The sequence below is a fragment of the Phalacrocorax aristotelis genome, chromosome 5, assembly GCF_949628215.1.
Source record: "Phalacrocorax aristotelis chromosome 5, bGulAri2.1, whole genome shotgun sequence".
NCBI lineage: Eukaryota > Metazoa > Chordata > Aves > Suliformes > Phalacrocoracidae > Phalacrocorax > Phalacrocorax aristotelis.
In genome coordinates, this window is record NC_134280.1 from 6,080,667 (window position 1) to 6,101,900 (window position 21,234).

Below are 21,234 nucleotides of genomic sequence, written 5' to 3' on the forward strand. Positions count from 1 at the left end.
AACTAAAGTGAAATACTCAGTTCAGCCAAGATGAAAACAGGTCACAGTTTTCCTGTTAATAAATAAATAAAAGGTTTTCCTCACACAAACAAAATAGGTTGTTTACTCTGGGAAGACTAGGGAGATATTGAGAAGACAGAGGAAATGATCATGAGGTAATTGTACCCTTAGGATAAAAAAATATATGAGATTGCTTTGTCCTTACAATATCCCAAGAGGTGAATTTTGGGATATACATACTCACACTTGGCTTTTCGTTGCTTAGTGCATGTTTTGATTAGTAATAGCCAGTTGGGTATTTTAGGAAATAAGTGAATTTTGTTTAATGAAGAGGTGTTGTACACGGTCTTTTCTTATTCAGCATATTGAATTAACAATGCTTGTATATAAAAAACCCAGAATGTTCCTTCAGCAATTATTCAACATCCACAATGGTTCAATGCCCAAGTATAAAACCATATTTGTTACATATTTTTTGAGTCTTCCTTTTTGTAGTTATTTTGCCATCAGAAATAAGGAAGTTCTACTGGTTTTTTTGAGGCTTGCTTACGTAAAAAGCATTGCTAAATATGACGTGACTTAAGCACCAGTATGAGTTACCGAGTTTCTTTTTGCTTGGACTAAGTTTTGTATTGATCCAGACAACATAGAAGAGCAACTGTTTTAAACTCCACAGCGAAGTATTGTGAGACAACAAGGTCCAAAGAAAGTAAAAGTATTTTACTATTCTTCTTCCTCCACTACATGACAATCAATAACGCAGTTCTAGATCAGGAAATCCTCATGGTGCCACTACTGGGCTTGAGATGAGCCTTTGAGTTTCCCGTCTTAGATCCAGCAGACCGTGTAACAACTGAGCATTGCAGTTAGCTGTCAGTGCCTTGGAGGTCTTGATGCAATAGATGAGATTAACAGAGAAGAACTACTCCTCTGTCTTTCTTAATACTTCATCATGTTTATTTTATGGTAGTTTTCATCTTTTCTGTTATTTTCAGAAGGGAATCACTGGTCATTACTCAGAGAAGTCACTGCAGAACAGGACAAAACAAGGTCATGGTGCTGCAAAGAAATAAGTGTTGCTCATTACATTGGTTTTTGGTTTTGTGCGTAAACACAACTTTCCCTTGAATTAACGCTGTATTAAATTATCAATACGATGGATATTTGGGTCAAATACTTCATAGGGCACAGAGGTCAAAAAGACACCTGGCACAGTAATGAAGGTGGGTTTATTGCAGAGCTCCCCAGAGCTGCAGTGACTTGGAATAGCTTATGTTGCTTTACTGCGCCTGACTTATAGTGTGGAAAATAGTGAAGTGGCAGGTTGCTTTCCTACACCCTTACCATTACATTCTTAGCTTCACTGATCATACAAGCTGCGTTTCACAGGTTTCTGCCTTGTAGGATGAGGTTTGAGCAGGGGGAAAAGCAAAGTGTGGCCTTGCACAAATAGCCTGGTGGAAAGTGTCTAAAATATGTAATGGATCACAAGTCAAAAATAAGTTCCTCTCTTCTCACTGGGCAGGGGAAGAGGCACTACCCTGGTATGTATATAAGTAGGATTATTACTTCTGAGACGTATGAAGTAATCCTGGCACTTATGCAGTGCTGGGAAGTCTTCAGCTGGGGTATGACACCCAGGGAGGGGCATCCGACAAGGCAGCTGTGGATCAGTAGAACAAAATCCATGAAAAAAAATGTCTAAAGAAAAAGAAAAAAGAACACTTTGAAAAATAGTCAACCTTTTTTTTTCCACAGAATCACAGAATGGTGGGGGTTGGAAGGGACCTCTGGAGATCATCCCGTCCAACCCCCTGCTTGAGCAGGCACACCCAGAGCAGGGGGCACAGGACCGCGTCCAGGCGGGGTGTGAATGTCTCCAGGGAAGGGACCCCACAGCCTCTCTGGGCAGCCTGTGCCCCTGCTCTGGCACCCGCACAGGGAAGGGGTTTGTCCTCATACTGAGGTGGAACTTCCCGTGTTCATACTTGTGCCCGTTGCCCCTTGTCCTGTCGTTGGGCACCACTGAAAAGAGCCTAGTCCCATCCTCTTGACACCCACCCTTCAGATATTTATAAGCACTGATGAGATCCCCCCTCAGTCTTCTCCAGGCCGAACAAACCCAGGTCTCTCAGCCTTTCCTCATATGGGAGATGCTCCAGTCCCTGAGCATCTTGGTAGCTCTCCGCTGGACTCCCTCCAGTAATTCCCTGTCCTTCTTGAACTGGGGGGCCCAGAACTGGATGCAGCACTCCAGATGTGGCCTCACCAGGGAAGAGCAGAGGGAGAGGATAACCTCCCTCGACCTGCTGGCCACATTCATTTTAATGCACTCCAGGACACTGTTGGCCTTCTTGGCCCCAAGGGCGCGGTGCTGGCTCAGGGTCACCTCACTGCCCCCCAGCACTCCCAGGGCCTTCTCAACAGAGCTGCTTTCCAGCAGGTCACCCCAGCCTGTGCTGGTGCGGGGGGTTGTTCCTCCCCAGGGGCAGGACCTTGTACTTGCTCTTGTTGAATTTCATGAGGTTCCCCTTGGCCCAGCTCTCCAGCCTGTCCATGTCTCACTGGATGGCAGCACAGCCTTCTGGTGTATCAGCCGCTCCTCCCAGCTTGGTATCATCAGCGAACTTGCTGAGGGTACTCTCTGTCCCTTCATCCAGGTCATTGATGTCTATGTTGAACAGGACTGGAGCCAGCAGAGTCACCTGGGGAACACCATGAGTTACAGGCCTCCAACCAGAGGATGCTTTTTAAAAGCCTAAAGAAAATAAGAATGAAAAGAGCAAGCTATCCACTTCGTCTATGTTTGACAAAAGTAGCTGTCAAATAGATAAAAGAAAATGAGCTAAGTAATATTCTGCTCTGTGTGTAAAAGCTAGGAAAGCTAAGAAGCAGCAGTAAACATTTAGGTTAGGTTAGGCATTATGTAAAGCTTTCAATGGTTGTAACAGCAGATCTTCTAAGAATATGAATTGCCATCCACGTCGAGATCCACGGCACAATACACAACACCAAACTATCGGCCCTTTGACACATCTTCTTTGCCTCTCTTAATTGTGTGGGAGGTTTCTGAGTATGTATGAGTAGAGAAGTGGCGGTCGTGGTGGAGGCCGCAGTCACCGAGGATGCTGAGCAGGTGACGTGTTTGTGAGCACAGGTCTGGAGGAGCCCTCCCTCGCTGCGGGGGACGTGTGGGGTGGCCACTGGAGGTCACCTGCAGCTCTTGCACAGCCTTGGAGCCCATCCCCGCACAACCTGGCTTCCCTATGTGGTATGGTACAATTAGCAAAGAAGTTCACAAAAGCTACTTTTTTATTACCCTTCAGGCAGCCAAATGCTTGGCTGTGAAGGTGCTAAGGTTTATCCCTCATTAAATTCTGCATTTTCTTCCTCAGCTCATTTAAATAACTTTGGAGCTGGAAACTTCTAGCTGCACAGTACCTTTGGGGAGGATGTTAAAATAGGTATCAAAACAGCTAGGGGCACACTGTGGTTTTTTCCAGACTTTTTAACCACACTTTCTTTTATGAATAAAGTAGCAGTTAATGACTTCTTCCGAGGTGAAAATGAAACAAAATATACCTTTGCTGAACAAAGTTTTAGAACTTCTTTGTTTACCAAGTTTGTATACCTATATCGCAAGGCCTGCATTTGATGAAAAGAATATTTAACGAAACGAAATGACAGAATTGGAAATCTTTAGCTGAGGGAAAAAAGCTTATCTTTCTTCCAAAAGTTCCTGGTATGTTTTATATCTCCATAGTCTACATAGAGAGAAATGCCATGTGATAAGAAACATTTGTCGTTTAAATAAAGCAGGATGAACTGGTAATGATTAAAGCAAAATCGCTTTTTATCTGATACGTAGTAAACATTCAGCATTCTTAAATTCCTTTCACAACACAATTTTCTTGTAAAATATCGCATAACTCAGTTTTGAGGTTTTAGATATAAAGTGGCCCATTTGTGGGGCATATTGTGGATAAACATTGAAAATTAATTTCAAAACAAAATTGGACTGCGTTTTATTCAGCACTACTAAGTATTTTTCAGACTTTTATACAATACATGTATTGCTAAGAGCAAAGTACTTATAATTGACAATGCATACCTCAGGAGAAGGGGTTTTAAGCTGCTTGTAAACATTGAATTCTGGTTTTTATCCTTTTCATATGGTTGTAGTGAATTAAAAAAAAATTGCTTCCATTTCTGAAGCCTTTTTTCCAGAGGAGAAGTAGGACTGTTGGCAGAGCAAAACACCTGAGTTTCTGATTTGTTGTGACATCGCTTATTGATCTGTATTTTAGACAAGATCAGGGAGGGGGGAAATGCAAGTCTTTCATCTTTTCCACCACTCTATCTTAAACATAATTCAAAGGAAGATGCTTTCATTTTAGTCAAGAGGGATGAATCATAAAACTTTCCTGGATTAGAGAGCTGTTCACTTCTTATCTTTCCTATAAAATGAAAAAAAAACCCAAACCTCCTGAAAAAATAACACACATGATGTCCAGTTATTTGAAAAGCTGCTGTCAGCCTACTGTAACTCATCCTAGATCTGTCCACTAAAGTTTCAGGCTTTGTAGATTCTGTTCTTGAGAAACAGACAGGCAGGTTTGGGGAGGGAGAAGACATGTGCTTTGGTTGTTTTTTCTCTTTTCTCTTTTTCATCTGCATTACACAATACAGTAAGATGCTTTAATTTTTTTTTATTTATTTTTTGTAGGAACTTTTAATATTTGTTGTATAGTTTTATCATTAAAATAATTTTACCCTTTTTTTAATAAACAGTTATAAAATGAGCCTTTAACTGAGCAACACTGAAATAAGCAGGTTACCTACCCTACTGTGAAGAAACATGATTAACTGACTCAATTCATTTAATTATTTCATGTATGGGCTGCTTGAAAAATATAATGTCAAGCTCAGTAATCTGGTTTTGGGATAAGTTCTGCCAGAACGCAGATGTATTTTTAATGTGTAATAGTGCCTGCTGAGCAGAACCTCTTAGCAGTGCCACAAGTCCTTACCATTCCTTTGTCTGCAGCCAGGTTTGATTAGAACTGTTGCTCAGGATGTTTGATGCTAATTCTCTTTCAGAATTCCCTTATGTCTTAGGCATTTATACAAAAATACAACCTTTCTCCGGAGTTTAGCGAGGTATTAAATCCTCCTTATAGGTTTCAATAGGTCAGTTCAAAACAGTGCAAGAAAGGATACAGTTCCCTATTGCAACTGCAGACAATTGAAGAACCATCCTGGCTGCAAACAGCTCCTGGGTAGCTGCCTCCTCCTGAAGGCTTTATAGATTGCAGAGAGAGGAAATATCTTACTTACCACAAAGTGTAAGAGCAAAAATAATACTAAAAAATTTGTCACGCTGCTGCTGGTTGGGAAAGGAGTGACTGAATCCAGAATTAGTCAGTGGTGTTTTTTTGTGGGAAGGGAGAAGGGGAGCACAGAGCTGTTAGATGGAAAAAGAATCCTGAAACTTAGCAGGATGGGGATGGAAACACACCTTTTGTACCAGTCTGGAAACAATCAGGGGTGAGCAGGTGATAGAGAGAGACGCTCTTAAGCCTGGCTCTCTTCTTTTGATGAGTAGCAGAAGGTTATAAGAAAGGGGAGGAAGAGAGGTTTACAGCCACCTGTTGACTGCAAATGGACCTACCTGGCAGATATCAAATAAAATTGCTTACTAAGAAGACAACTGCCTTCTCTTTTAGAAAAAGACAGACTAGGGAGCCTCACTCATGGCTTACATCACAAGAGGCTGTTTCACAAATAGGTTCAATCCCTTCAGTTGTTAGAGAACCTCTGAAATTTTTAAAAAATTCATATGTGTGGATATGACTGACACATTGGTGGAAGGCAGTTTGAGGCAGAGGAGGACAGTCAGTAAGCTCAGAAAGTAAGCTCCAGAAGTGTGGTTTTGCAGATGTCAGTGTGGGATGTACTGAGTAGGGACAAAGTATGTTACAAGGGAGAGTATACATTATGGAATGAGAAACAATAGGAAAAGAATAAATGAAATCCACCTTAGAAAGAATACATGCTGATCCATTATAGCAAAGAACATTTTTACATAACCAAAATAAAAGAAGGTCAGCAAAAGAGATCTTGAAATAAAAGAAGATAGTTCCAGAGAACAGAACTTAATGCCTACTTCTGTGGATTTGAGTGAGACCACTGAGTACTGCATTCACTGTAGCATTTTTTTCCTCTTTAATCAGACTTGCTGATGAAGTATTATTTGTCAAATCCTTTTATTTATGCAATTTTTTTTCTCCATTTAGACAGCTGAAATTGCTTAGAAAAATTTTGAAAACTTTATTAAGTAGAATGTTGATTGAAAGTACTCCATTTCAATACAGCATTTAAACATTGATTTATTCCTTTGAATACAAGCAGATTACACTGGGGTGAGAGCTCTTGACTTGGCAACACAAATATTTTTTACATATGCTTGCAACTGCAGTATGAGTTTCTTCATTTTATGGTAATTTTTTACAAAATACAACATCCAAAAGTTTGCCCACTTGACAACACTATTTAATTTAACAACTGAACGGGACAAGTAGACGTTGTAGTGGTGTTGACCACGTTGCAAAGGACAACTCGCGGTTAAGTAATCACATGAACATACCTCATGGCAAAATTAGGCATCACTATTATTCCAGTTAAACCTGAAGCAGTTTTTAGGGTCACCATATCTTCCTCTCTCAGAGAAGCTTCTCATAAGGTCCTGCATCAGCTCAGGCTCGGATGGAGCAGGACTCTGAATGCCGAACAACATGTACTGGAAAGGGAATTTTTCAGGAAGTGGTTTCTCTATCCTCTGCCCTAAACACATACATCTGCCTGATGTTTTTTTTCAAGCCAATTCACATAATATTTTATGTCGACAGCAGTTCTTCATTATAAATTGAATAGAGGCAACGTTACCCTACTGTTTCTATTGAAGGAGTTCTTCCCAGGAAAAATAAAAAAACCAAACAAAACCAAACCCTAAACCCAGAAACTGCTGGCGTATGGTATTGATATAGATGTTCCCTGACAGTTCTGGATTAACTGGGACCTTATTTCAGTTTAAAGTACTAGTCTAGATCTAGAACAAGATGTCACTCAATTTCAGCAGTGTATGAAATACGCCACATATAACAGACCCCTCATTATAGGGAGACTAATATTCATTTGCTGTTGACTAAGTCAGATGCATAATCTCAAACCAGCCCTGGATGTTCGAGACACTAATGCAATTACAGATACATCTCAAGCAAGAACAGCTGCTTTTGTGCCCAATAGCACCCATCAAAATGCTAAAAATATTTTGTCTCAATGACAGGTGTTTGTTCCTCTGTGTGGATAACTTCACTTTTTAAAGTTTTACCTTAAACTGAAACATTCCGTATTTTAAGATACGTATTCTTACTATGGGGGTATTATTGTTTCCTTCATTATTCACACAGTGCTCAAGTATTTCTATAAATTACTAGGCAGGACTTCTAGGCGAAATGATTGCAACTTGAAGTGACAACACTTTAAATTCCATATAGTGCCTTAATATGAATTGCTTCTTCATATTTTTTGTTTGTTTCTTTATGGTGACATTAATGATAGCCCAATGGAAACCAGACATTCTCTGTTCCCTTTTCATTGTCAGGAAACTCCCTTGCATGACGCTTTCTCCTTTATAATGAATGGCATTAAGCCTGTCATCTGTATGACGTAGCCAGGTTTCATTGCTTTGGGTTTTTGTTAGGTCATTTTTTGTGTTGGTTTGTTTTTTGGTTTTTTTTTTAGCAGCATCTGCTCCTCAGTTTTTGTCTTATTTTACAGACTCTAATATGAAAACTACCCTACTATTTCATGTGTACTCGTAAGTTCTGCAGATTTTCCTGGCCTTGATCCCTGAGTTCCCTTCCAACCTGTGATTCTGTGATTCATTCTTTTAGAAATGCCGGTAATCTGGATAGAAATAATTTGCATAACTTGTATTTCATTTTATGACTTAGGCATGAAAAATGTTGCAATAATGATACTTGGAATTAAACAGAAGCTGTGGGGCTAGGTTAATTAATTTTCTTTAATGATGTGGACCATTAGAACAGCAGGATAAAATAGACTAATAATTTGGAATATATGATAGTTACGAAAAAAAAACCAAAACCAATTTATTATATCTTTTACAACATGCAGGTAAGAACATTAAAAACTACATTAAAACTGAATAGATAAATATGTTATACGCGGTCTGTTAACTCTTTTAATTCACTTTACTTTGTTTACAGAGCCTGCTGATAGACCTCCTCTTCTTCTGATTGCAAGCTCTGAAACAATTGAGGTATTATATCTTAATGGAAGCAAAGTGTCTGCCGAAACTCCTGTAAAAGGATCTGCAATTTTAACACTAGACTATAGCTACAAAGAGGACAGAATTTGTTGGATTGAATCAAGAGATCTTTCAAGTCAGCTGAAGTGTACCAAAATAACAAAAGCTGGGAAGCTAACAGATGAGTGGATAATCAACATTGCTCAGTATCTTCACAGTAAGTATTTGAACGTGTTTTAGCAAAACAGTGGTGTCTGTCTTGGCAAACTGTTGCAGGAGCCTTCAAAAGTATTTTGGGGCTCTGTTGAAAACAGTCTTAAGGCATTAAATATTGCAACTCAGACTGAAACACTTTTATGCTTCTCACTCATATATTATTTTTTCAGTATGAGTTGCAATGTTTATATGTATGCGAAGTTTTTAAAGGTGTGCATTTTTATAGACTAAATATAATACGTAGAAGTTACAAAAATAGCAGTGCAGCAGAAAAAATGTAAAATGCTTCCTTTATCTGGCAACGTAGTGCTACATAAGCTTTGAAAATGATTCTTTGCTACTGGGGCAATATTAACAATGAATTAAAGAGGCACATGCTTGTCACATTTGCTGTCAACTATCATAGATATGTTAGTTCTTGAAAATAACAAAATATTTCCTGACTTACTGGAAATAAATTGCTGCCCTTTTTTGCAATTAAGAAAAACAGATTTAAAATACCTAAGCTCATCATACTGAATTAGTCTTTGGCATTACAGCCTTATTTCTCAATCAGCTTTTCAACTTGTGGAAACCTGTTATCTTCTGAGGGTGGTGTTCATCTACTTACACATTCTCATGTGAACAGACCGTAAAATAGCATGCAGTCAAAAAAAAAAAGCAATTTTCTTCATCTTTCACAGAAGGGATGTCCACAGATCAGCTTATAAACCACAGTGCTGAGGAGTGCAATGGTGGCGCTAATAACAGGCTTCTAAAAACTCTAAGCGCCTGCAGCGTTGCCTGGGGTTGGTGTGACCCAAGGGCAGGTGACCTGGCAAAGATGTGGTCATTTCTGCAGAATAAGGGGTTGTTTTTTTATGTTTTTAAATCTATTTTACTAATTATATATTTACTAGAATAGAAAATTAAAATTAAAAAAAAATAGTGTTTGGCATTTGTTTTTTTTTATTCACCACTTATCGTGACTATTGTACTTTCAGAGGACTCTCTTATCCCAAATATAAATTATAGTTTTTTTCTTTGCCTTCTGCCAATTTTATTCAGGGTTTCCTTTAATGTTGTATATTAGAGTGCTTTTCTTACTTTATGTATCTAGAGGTCTAAAAACCTCGGTAATGGTATTTGATTGTGTTTTTTTAATCCAGTCTGTTATTGATATTTTATTTTCTTTTCCGTTTAGTAAGTACAATCACATTAACTATGGCGCTTATCAAAAATTGTTTTGTATCAAACTGTATGTGTGTCTGTTCTGTCACTTATCTTCATCAGAGTGGACCTTAGTGCTACATTTTGTAGTTCTACACCAGTTCTCTCCTGCGTTCCTCTCTCCCTGTCTCTGCATGTGAAGAGAATTGCTAATGTCAGTGGTGTTCAGATCTGCATTAGTGCATCTGTTTGCAAAATTAAGGCTGTATGATGGGTTTGAAATTAACACAGTGCCTGGAATTAATGAGCTAATCATTTTTTATAGTGCTGGTACACATCAGCCTGTGGTCTCTAATGTTTTTCTGAAACTTCACTGTAATCATTCAGTCTTGTTTAAGTGAAGAATAGAAATTCCCACGGACTTGTTCCAACTTGTTTAATTTTGATTCAGAAAATAGAGTTTGGAGACTCAGAGGAACATTGCTTGGAGTCAGGTTTGAAGCTCTGGGTGTCAAAATCTAGCACGTTTAGCTGCAGTGGTGTTTTTCCCAGGCACACACATCCACAGATGCTCTTCTTGGGTTGCTGCAGTGGAGCAGCTTCAGGCCCTGTGGTCAGGGCATGCCTTCTCAGAGGGACAAGCGCTGTGAAAGCTGCTTTCGTCCCGCTCGTGCTCACAGCTTGCAGTGACCAGTCTCAACTGACTGGGGCACCTGAGGCATAAGACAGCGCAGACAACATGCTGCTCCGTATGGGAATAATAACTTCCAGGGGTTCAGTCAGAACTCATCTGTTGCAGATTTGTTGGTTGGTTTTGTTCTTTGTTGTTTTTTTTTTTTTAACCCAGTACTCAGTGCAGGAATTATCCACCTGTTTAATATCTTCTCTTCCCGATACCTCGGGAGTTATTTCTGCAAGGACATGGCAGGAGGCTAGTGTTACTCTATCTGTTATATATGCCTGCAAACATGTATAGGTCATTTTGTGGCTCCTGCAAAACTGAGTTTTAATTTTAAAGTCTTCCTTTTCTTCCCTCCACCGCCTGTTACCCATCAGGTGACTTCTGCTGTTTCTCTTCATTACATAGCACTACATCTGATGAGGCAAATTAATGTATTTTAACTCTTTGTCAAGAATTTCAGCCTGAGCATTTTCAAGTGAAATTGCATTCTCTGGCAGCTCAGGCTGAATAAATGGTCATGCCCATGGAGTTACTAGCATAGAAATGGAAGGTCTGTTCTTTATAGAAAACTTTTTTTTTTTGTGGTTGTGTGTAAATGGAAAGAGGATATTCCTAGAAGTATTAGGGGGGAAGAAAAAAAAGAAAAAGTGTCCTTAGCAGTGTTTGTGGAATTTTGGTTTGTTTTTTTTTTTGTCCCACTATTCTAATCTGTTCCTTTTGTTACTGGAAGAAGAGACTTTATCTATATATGGCACAAAAAGGGGTAGAAAAGTGAGTTATACAAAGTGATTGGGACTGCTTGAAGTGGACTTATTCAAAGTGTGTGTTTTAGTGGGGGCAAGTAAGTAAGTTTTGTAGTTAGGAACTAAGAAAGTAGATCATAGTTTAAGATAAAAGACTACATTTAGGAAAGCAGAGTCTCTGAAAATTACTTCCTTTTCGCAGTAGGTGATACAGAACCAGCTGTAGGTAGTGACCATATGATTTGGATTCATAGAAAAAAATATATTACAGTCCCATAGTATCTAGCACTCTGCCTCAAAAGACAGTCTAATATGACTTCATTTTGGTATGCACCTGTCCCAGGTGGATACAACCACACTCCTTTGAAAAGCTGTGTTATCTTGGTCTGCATCTCTACCTTCTTCTGCATAAGGGTAAAGAAGGTGGAAAGGCTGATCCTGCATGCAGGTGGCACGTGCCGTGGAAGAACAGGGTGCACTGCAGTGATGGCATTCCTTGTGCTTAGCTATTAAGCTGGTTTCAGGCTTTTAAGATTTATTATACCATGGATAGGTTTTGTTAGGTAGGTTTATCCTTTTAAATAAGGATAGGTTTCTATAGGCACGGTAATGTCAGCACAGACATTCTTGGCTTAGCCAAGCCCAGGCATAGGCATATTGTTTCATCTTTGTCTTTTTAAGACCTAGAAGTTTTTGGAAAAGAAGCTGGAAAACTTCCTTTTGGAAAGATTTAGGCAGACAGTGTGGGAGCCAAACAGGCTTCCAGGGAAGATTCTCATGTAAGGCAGGCTTGTGCAACCACTGCCCATAATTACAGGCCAACCACTGCCCATAATTACAGGCATGCTCCTTGACACTTTATACTAGCTCACAGTCCACTTCCAGTTAGCAGAGCAAGAATTCCAGGAACAATCTCTTATGTAAAATGCTACCACTAGGACCAAACTAGCAAAAACTCTTTTTAATGGCACGAAGGTGGAAAATCTCTCACAGTTTTCTGTCCTTCCAAACTGTGATGTGCAATCCTATACTAATGCTCTTGTGCGTTGGAGACAGGGAGCAGCAAGAGCAGCATCTTCTGGATAACAGAGGCATTTTGTGTCTTATTCATTATAAATACCAAGCACTTTACATGCTCTCCAAACAAGCACCAAACAGCAGAGCCTGGGGTTTAGCCACCGTTCTTCTGCAGAACATAACAAAATCTCTGCTGGGATGATGCTTCAGAGCCTGATATTTTCTGCTTGGTTGATATTTGATTCAGGTTTTCTTGCCATTCAGTTATCACAGTACACCAACACAAATCCTGCAATGCTTGTTTGGTTTTGCCACCTTGTGGTGTTTAATCCCTCCAGACAGTCTATCCTACCTTGCCTTGGAAGGCACTCAGGCTTTTCTTTTTGGCAGATGTGCTTGTACAGGACCGATCTGGATGAAAAGAAAGGTCTTGTTTCTTCTGTACTCATTCAGTTTTAACCTAGCTGCCTTCCCTAGCCTGCCCCACCACAGCACGTGGGAAGGGTCGCTCCAAGGTTGGAAGCAGGTGATGGCCATGGAGGGTTGGTAGTCTCTGGTGGGGAGAAGTATCTCCCTCTCTGCTTGTGGAACCCAGCACCTTCTCCTTGCCCTCACAAGCACAAGCAAAAGCTGACTTTTTGTCTCTCCCACTTTTTGGATGTGGTTGTTGTGAAGACCATCAGACAGAGAGCCCAGAGGATTTGACCAGGATCTAACAGTGTCTGGTTATATTCCCGTTTTCTTCCTTGGTTTTGGTACCCCTAATTGGACCACCCCACCCCCCGATCTAAAACACTTCCTAGCAGTGATAAACTACAACTGCTAGTGCTGTGTTCAGAATAGCTATAATCATTTATCTTGGCATTGATCTAACAGTGTCTGGTTATATTCCCGTTTTCTTCCTTGGTTTTGGTCCCCCTAATTGGACCACCCCACCCCCCGATCTAAAACACTTCCTAGCAGTGATAAACTACAACTGCTAGTGCTGTGTTCAGAATAGCTATAATCATTTATCTTGGCATTGATGAGGCTCAATCACTGAAGGAAACACTAAGCGCCAGGGATGGGGCTTTTGTCAGCAACCTTCCTGCGAAGTTCCTGTGAATATTCATGAGAAGTCAAATCAAAGTTTGGCTTACTCAGAAGGAGAGCAACTGTGAGGATCTGGGGGAAGGTGTTTATTCCTACATAAAGTCTGCCCTGAGTTTGTCTCCAGGCAGGCGTTATAAGCTGTCATGAAGTTGTAGAATGTGATTTTTCTCTTTCTTCTGTGATAGACAGCCCTTGCTTACAGACCTCCTAGAAGATGAACAGAAAGATTAACAGAGAAGATGAACAGAGAAGGCTTCATGTCAAAGGTCACTTACACATGAAAAGGCACTTTAGTAGTGTTCACAGCATCTGATAGAGTAACGGGGGCCAGAATGGGGTGGGAGAAGAGTATCCTAAAGAAATATCACAGCATTCTTGTCCTGTATATGGCATCCCCTTGGCACTCCTCGAGCCCTGGCATTTCTGTGAGGACTGGACATTTGTCCAGTCATAAGTCGCTCTAGACAGAGCCACCACTGAATATACAAAACTAGGATACTTTTCTCATTAATTCCATGTTTATTCAGCTTGTTTTTCCCATCTCCTTTTACTGCCCAGTCAGTCAGTCACCTGAGGTCCTGCAGTTCTTCGGATCTGACCCTCCTTTTTATTATTCTGGAAACCTTATTTTTATTATTGGACTTTATCACCTTGTTATCCATGTCTTCTTCCAGGTGACTTGTGAACGTTATCTCACACAGGTTCCAGCACAGACCACTGCTGCAGAACTCGCTGATGCTTAACGGGGAACCAGGTTTGGCCCCCATCTTAGGTAGTTACATGGGTCCATCACTGTCGTATGTGTACGTTTATAACTTTCCTCAGTCTTCCTTCATGGCTTCTTGAATGTCTCTTGGGATTTTCATATGTTTCCATGTTTACATTTTGGTTTTTTTTCCGTATGCTTTTACCTGTTCCCCTTCAGAGCAGTCACAAGTCCAAATCTTTAGCTGGATGTCCATACTCCATGGGCTGATGTGGGAAATATTTTCTTTGCATCATCTTTGCATCTGTCCATACATTCATTCCTTATTCTGGTGTACCTGGATTTACAGAATTGATCCTGTATTTGATACAGCCTTTGTAAGGTGCACTGTGGACTTTTATTTAGTGTAGGAAACAATGCTGAGAGTTGTCCTTTTGTGTACAGTTTTGCTGCCCCTTTGGAGACTCAGGCTTTTACAGAAACTTCCTTTATCAGTATGCTCATATCTTTAGCTCCTGGCTAGTCTTTTCTGATTATTGGTTATACATTGCCTTTTTGATGATCTTCAGGTTTACTGGAAGAAAAAGGGTAGTTCATATCTTTTCATTCAACCTTTCGATTCCAACAATCACGATCAGTTGGATCTCATCCTTTGGACGTGGTGGGTATTGCAAATGCATTACATTTTTTTATGAATAATATTATTATATTTGTGCGTGTATTTCAATGCTTGATGGTGTATGCACAAAAGTTAAGATATAATCTGTATATTGGAGATCTTAAGAGGGCCTTGCATATATCGGGAACCACTAAATGTTAGCTGTGAAGGATCTATCTGCTTTTCATGCATCTTTTGGATACAGTCCGTTCAATTTGATTTGAGGATTGTGCTACCGCCTTGAACACTTCCCTGTAATGTTGCACTATGCTATTTTGAGGCACAAGCTTCCATGGTAGGTGCTCTGAATTGGTGGCATTTCCCTCCAAAGTTACGCTACCTGCACATAATCCTTATTGACACAAGAACTATTTTCAACTGCTTGTTAATTGCCAAGAGTGGATCTTTCAGTCATTCAAAGATATAATACTACTATTTTTTTAAGCTTTGTTACATATCCAGCTTCCGAGATTGATCTTTCATTGCCATCAGTCAAAATCCTTCTTCTGTTCTTAGCAAAGCTGGCATGCTCTCTATTACCTTTTTACATTCTTTTCAGTAGTCATACCCTGGACAGTTAATTCTCAGACTGAGTACTGAAGATAAAATGTCTTATCTAGATGGCATTTCTCAGTGCAAATTTGCGATTGCTTCCCACCCCCCCACCCCCCCGCCCCAAACTCCTAGGCTCTGCCTGGGACAGTCTCCTGAATGCTGTCTCTGCAAAGCCTTGTCTATTCATGTCCTTATTCTCAGAGCTGCATTGTCAGATTCCCTTTTCCCCTGTTTGTCGGCTTCCTAGCTGACCATTTTTGGACTTCCATCTTAATTAGCTTCAGCATTGTCCTATCAGTGGGACATGACTGTATCTTTTGTGCGTCTTCCTTACATCCCAACTCCTCCTTGATAGAAAAGCTCTTGCACCAGGGAGGAATTCCAAGAGCAAGCAGGCTATGTCCCACAGTAGCAATAGGATTTTGTAAATAAAAAATGGACACTTTGTCATAGTTTCAGTAACCAGGTAAATTTATCTTTATCAGGCATAATGCTAAGGGACCCTTCTGCTCTATTAACTTGAATTATTAAACTACTTGTGGAACCATAACATTTGTATTTTGTTAACAAGGTTTTGAAGATTGAATAAAATAATGAGGGGCTGTAAAGATATAATGTATCAATAACTATGTTGCAGCAAATATAAAATGCACATTTTTGTAGTGAATATCTTACAAATGCATTTATATTCCCAGATACAAGAATAATGAAATGGCAGGATAATAAAAAAGAAATAAAAAAAAAACAAAACCCAAAACCAGATCACAAGTTTTTTTTTCTGAAATGTGGAATTGAGTAATGTCTATTTTATGGGATTAGACACATTTTCCCAAATGTGTTTGAGGTCCGTATGCACTATGTTGGCTTTGTTTTGGTTTTTACTTGGCAGCCACTGGAACTGTTCTTTGTAAGATGATTTTCACCAAAACTGGACTTGTTCTGCTTCTGTAAATTCAGCGTGGACTTCAGTAACAGGCAACTGCCCAGGGAGACAGACGTTTGTGTAGCACAGCCTTCTCAGAGATTAGGAAAGATGCTCCTCTCTTCCTCTCATTCCAGTGCTAGTTCAATAGTTTCTTTGCTGTCTGCTGAACCCAATAAGTCCCTTATTTTTTTTGTAACATGCTGCAAATGAAACAAGAATAGAATGGTGTTGCCTTTTACAACCAAAACTGGTACCCCCTTCCGATCCTATGCAGGATCTGAGCAACTAGCTAGAGCCTAGCTACAGTAACTGTTCAAAGTCCTCTGATCTTTATGCTACAGCTTTCAGGCTCTTGGGTTGTCCTCAGCATTCACAGAGGCTTGTCTTCTGCCTTTCTTCTAAGATCTTCTTTCTGTACATAGGAGATACAAAGGAAACATATAGGTGTAACCTGCCCATTTTGGTAAGGTTGGTTATGAACTCAAGGCTTCAGGCACACACTCTTAGAAACTGTCTTCACTGGTGATAAAATATTTGACTAATATTTTAGTATTAGATACCATCAACTAATTATATATGCATAAACTGTTTTGCATTTTCTACTGGTACTTTATTATTTTATTTATAAATTTCACATTTTTAATCATATAGCTAAGTGGAGATATTTCAGATATTTCTTTTAAATTCATGTCACATGCATTGCTAATCAAGTTTCCCTCAATTAGACTAATTGACAGCGTATTTGCCACTTACTTCCAGATATTAATTTATTAATGCAAATATTGCATTCAGACTTCATCCAGAAAACCCCTCTGAAGTCAACTGAAGAAGGCAAGAAACCTTTCTTTTTACACAACGTACTTTGGATCATGGCATTAAGTTTAGTTCTTCTGCCTCCTAAAGACTTTTCTCTGAGACACAGAGCATAGACCACAAATGACACCAACACTGCAATAAAATTAAAAAAGGAAAGTCTGTGGCTTCTTCAAAAGTACCTGTCTCTTTATAGGAAAGAAGGCAACAGAAAAACTATAAACCCAAAGTACTGTTTGCTTATATCCAACATCATTGTAATGATGTTGAACGGTAGTATATTTTCATACTAAAATATGCTACCAGTTATGAAGCTGAGCAACTAAAGAACCAAGTCCATCCCAGACAGAGATTTAGCCAATAGTGAAGCCCATTAGGAAACAGTATGTTTTCAGCAAAAAGCCTGAGAAGTTTTAGGAATGCACTGTGCTGTATCTGTGATATAAAGACTTGAGTCTACAGGACATCAGTGAAGTGACCGATAGTGAATTGGCAGAGTTGGTCAGGGACTTCGTCACATGTACTATGACTTTGCCCTTCTATATCAGATGCATAGCAATGCAAAAACCCTGCCTGCTGCATGTTTTTGGGGAAGCATCAGGAAAAAAATATTCTGCTTATATATCTTATGCAATGAAAAGAGTATTACAATAAAAACACAAGTATTATGAGTTGTGATATAGCTGGTGGCCTCTACTAATTGTTGTGTTTTGCAACTCATGTTTTGATCTAATGCTTTGTATTGCTACAGGGAAAATTGTAAAGATCATGCTTTTCATAAATGAATATAAAATTGCATTGATCCAAGTGAAGCTGAAATCAGAGACTACGTATCTGATAAAATAAAATACAGTTGCAGCATCTTTGTCATTGCTTTTTGGGAAATTATATAAGCTATATGACTTCATGCTCTGGGTAGTCTGCTTTCAGTACTCCCTACCCTGGGTATTTCTGTGCCGTACTGTAGTCGGTGACGAGGTACTCCAAAGGGCTTGCGCGGGTCAGAATAAAATAAAGGGCTTGCTCTTTACTTAGTACTTTATCAGGAGCTCCTACAGAAAGAGGAGCTGGATGTTTGCAAAAGTTGATAAAACTGTGATTATTATTTGCACTGTGGTGGACATGGCAAATTACAACTGCCAGCTGATTTGGGAGTTTAATATATTACTTCTTTTTTCGGCTGTTAACTTCTTTCAACAACAGAAGCAATGGCTAGCTCAAAAAGCATTACCTCCAGTTCACAGAAATATTTTTGTCTTCTGAATCCACAAAACTTACTTTGTGGATTTCTACTTATTTTGAAAAAAATGTGATTTAAAACTTTCTTTTGAATTCAGCTTTGGAGTAGAACCTGAAATGCTGAAACCTTATGGATCATGCCATTTTTATAAAATAAATAAAATGGAAGAACAAATCATATCTTCCTCACAATTTGTCAGTTAGGTTGAATAAAATAAAATCTTGGGTTGGCTTTACAATTTTTAATGGTGGTTTTACCAAAGCACTTACTCTGAAATTGAAAAATTACATGTAGAAAATATTTTAAGCATCGTAAAGCACTTTTGCTAAAGCCAATCTTAAGCTATTTAAATTCCTTAGTTCTGGAAAAATGTGTTATAATCATTGTAAGTCATTAAATGAGAAGGACAGAATATGCAAAAGGGTTGGTCTGTTTGCACAAAGCCCGAGCGCTGCATTTTATCAACATGTCACAGAACAGCTGCAGTTTGATGTGTTGGGTTAGGCATTCACCATGACAGTTCTCGAGCTGGTGATAAAGTTTGGATAGTCTTGCATGTGTAACTGCGTAAAATCTCTGTCACACTGTGTAAGCAAAAATAATGAGCTGATTGAGGAGTGTGTGGGATACTTGCCACAATTTGCACTTCCAGAGACTCTTGCTCTTTTTGGCATTTTTGGATTTGCTTGCATGACGTATGTTGCTACTTCACTTAAGTATATGATTCCATTTTTTATTATAGGGAATTATTTTTATATTTATATATTGTGTTTAAAAAGATCAGCGCTGTTTCTCTTCCAGTTATGAATGTACTGAAAATGTGTATTTTCATTTCAAGACTCTTTGGCAGCTGTATTGGTTAGTCACTGAGTCCATTCAACTGGTTGGAAAATTCAGACTTGTTTTAAATAATCATAACCACTTCATTTGCTTCAGAAACGGACCCACTGAGAAAAGGCAACTTAAGTATGATGAAGTAGTAGAAAAACGTATTGTATAACAGTCTGTGAATGCACCGTAATCCATGTTCTGCATCTTCCAAAATAAATGGTCACAGTTTGAGTTTGGGGGTGGGGTGGGAGGTGTGTCCTTTTTGCAAACATATACTTGGACAGACAATTATTCTTTCATAAAGTAGACTGAGGAAAAAAATAATATTTGAAGGTAGCTGCTCTGAAAAGAATTGAAATACTCTTCTGCATGAACTGTCAAATTGTCTGGAGAGCCTCGCGCAAGGCAGAGCCGACTGCTGGCCGGAAGGGTGCTGGGTAAGGTGAAGGCAGAGCCTGGGTAGCACCCACTGCCGTCCTCCTGCTTTGACAGCGTTAACGCTGTGTATCTTGCTGCCAGCGGCATCACTGACCGCACAAGTAATTTGACATTAGGCTAGGCACAAAAAATTACTGCAAGGAAGACAAGGGCGTACGTTGCAGAGGGGGCGTGGAGGAGGGATGCAAGGCGCATTCATTTCTTTGCCAGCGTTGGGACAAATTCTTTTTACTGTTTACATGAAAGGAGCAGTGATTTAGAAAGAAAGGCAATATGGTGGTAGTCAGGAGACCATTGTTTTTCCCAAGACTTACCGGATGACATTTAGCAAGTAATCTTGTCTTTTCCCCTCTAAATGTAAAATGAGAATAACAGTATTTCCATACGGCATAGGGATGCTGTGAGGTTTAAGAACTGAAATGCTAAAATGATAGGGGATACACAAGGTGGAAGGAGTTAGCACAAAGTACACAAGGCTTCTGTAGTGCAGAAGAGGTGGGATTATGGCCTCATATCTTTCTGAAGTGGCTAGTTTTGGAAAGGGCTGGAAGCTTTCTGAAAGCAAAGTTCAAGTTCCGCAAATATAAGAGCATTGAGTTTGAGCCATATTACTGGAAGCAACAGCTATTTGAGTGGTTTAATGGAATCTGCAGTGATATTCCATTTTAAGATAGTACTCAGGTAGACCAATACTTGGGTCCCACCGTTATAGTAATGATAGAAATAAAAAATTTCAAAAAGAAAAAGAATAAAAAAACAGTGCCCTGATGCCTGGTTGAAAATGGATAGAAAACTAATTCACGCGTAACTCTTAAACCCATGTTTTGTTCATATTTCTTGCATTATTGGAAATAAGTTAGCAAGGAAAAAAGACCTTTTTTTTCTTTTTTATTTTTTAAGTGCATCAATGATGCCTGTATTTTAAGCCTGGGCCGTTGTCTGCTTTGTTGGTCAGGTCACATATAATAAACAATAGTCGTCTTCTCACGGGTTACCGTGTGAGCCGGCACAGGCAGCACACAGGAACAACCACAAAACCATGGGTGAAATGCAAAGAGTAAATTTATTTTCATTACCTGGCAAACCGGGGGATCCCCGAAACAGGACCCAGGCAGAGACACGCAGGTGGGGGGACGTAGGCACCATGAGCTCAGTCCTGGCTAGAGCATGTTTACAATCCTCCTTGCCAATCTTCTGTTATTTTCCCACAGATACTGTTTTGATATTGAAAAGATGTAATAAATAGATGGGGAAAAAAAAAGGGAGAGATAGGAAGCAAGGGAGAATGAGGTGATGATTACCTGAGCATGCATTCGATATAGTCAGTTGGCAGTCAGGGTTCATAGACATGAAGGGTTTTATTTGTCTTGCCCAAACTCTGATACGAGGCAAGTGATGTTAGTGGGTGCTGTACAGAGGTTTTGAGTGTTTTGTAGGAGTACAAGCACACTGACGGCATCAGCTGGTGACAGTGATTCCTCTTGGAGGGAGGGGAAAGAAGAAGAAAACAGTTTAATGTCCTTTAATATAAGAAGCAAATTCTTTTTCTTTCCTCAGGAACCCTAAAAAAAGAGGCTATCTCATCTGGTAAGGTACCTGCTATGGTTTTGTTTCAGAGGTATTATGTGGAACAATGAGATATATTTGCTAGCTGTGCAGGTTATATTTTTTTATAATTGAAGATATTTTAAAATTTTCTAGTACTAAGTCATAATTCTCAAGATGGATTTAAATTGGACTCCTTATGCAGATCTTAATTATATTGCAAACAAGTTCTGCAATAAAATTTATTTTAGCAAAAATTTTTTCAAAACTGTAATGTCTTTTCCTTTTCCCC

General features: G+C 39.4%; 1 protein-coding gene across 1 annotated transcript in view; it reads left to right on the forward strand.

Moving 5' to 3' along the window:
- LRP1B (LDL receptor related protein 1B) overlaps positions 1–21,234 on the forward strand; it is a 762,836-nt gene that overhangs the window by 384,353 nt on the left and 357,249 nt on the right. The window contains exon 6 of the mRNA XM_075092828.1: positions 8,292–8,549. Within this exon, the coding sequence (XP_074948929.1) occupies positions 8,292–8,549 (258 nt within the window). The remainder of the gene's footprint in view (positions 1–8,291; positions 8,550–21,234) is intronic.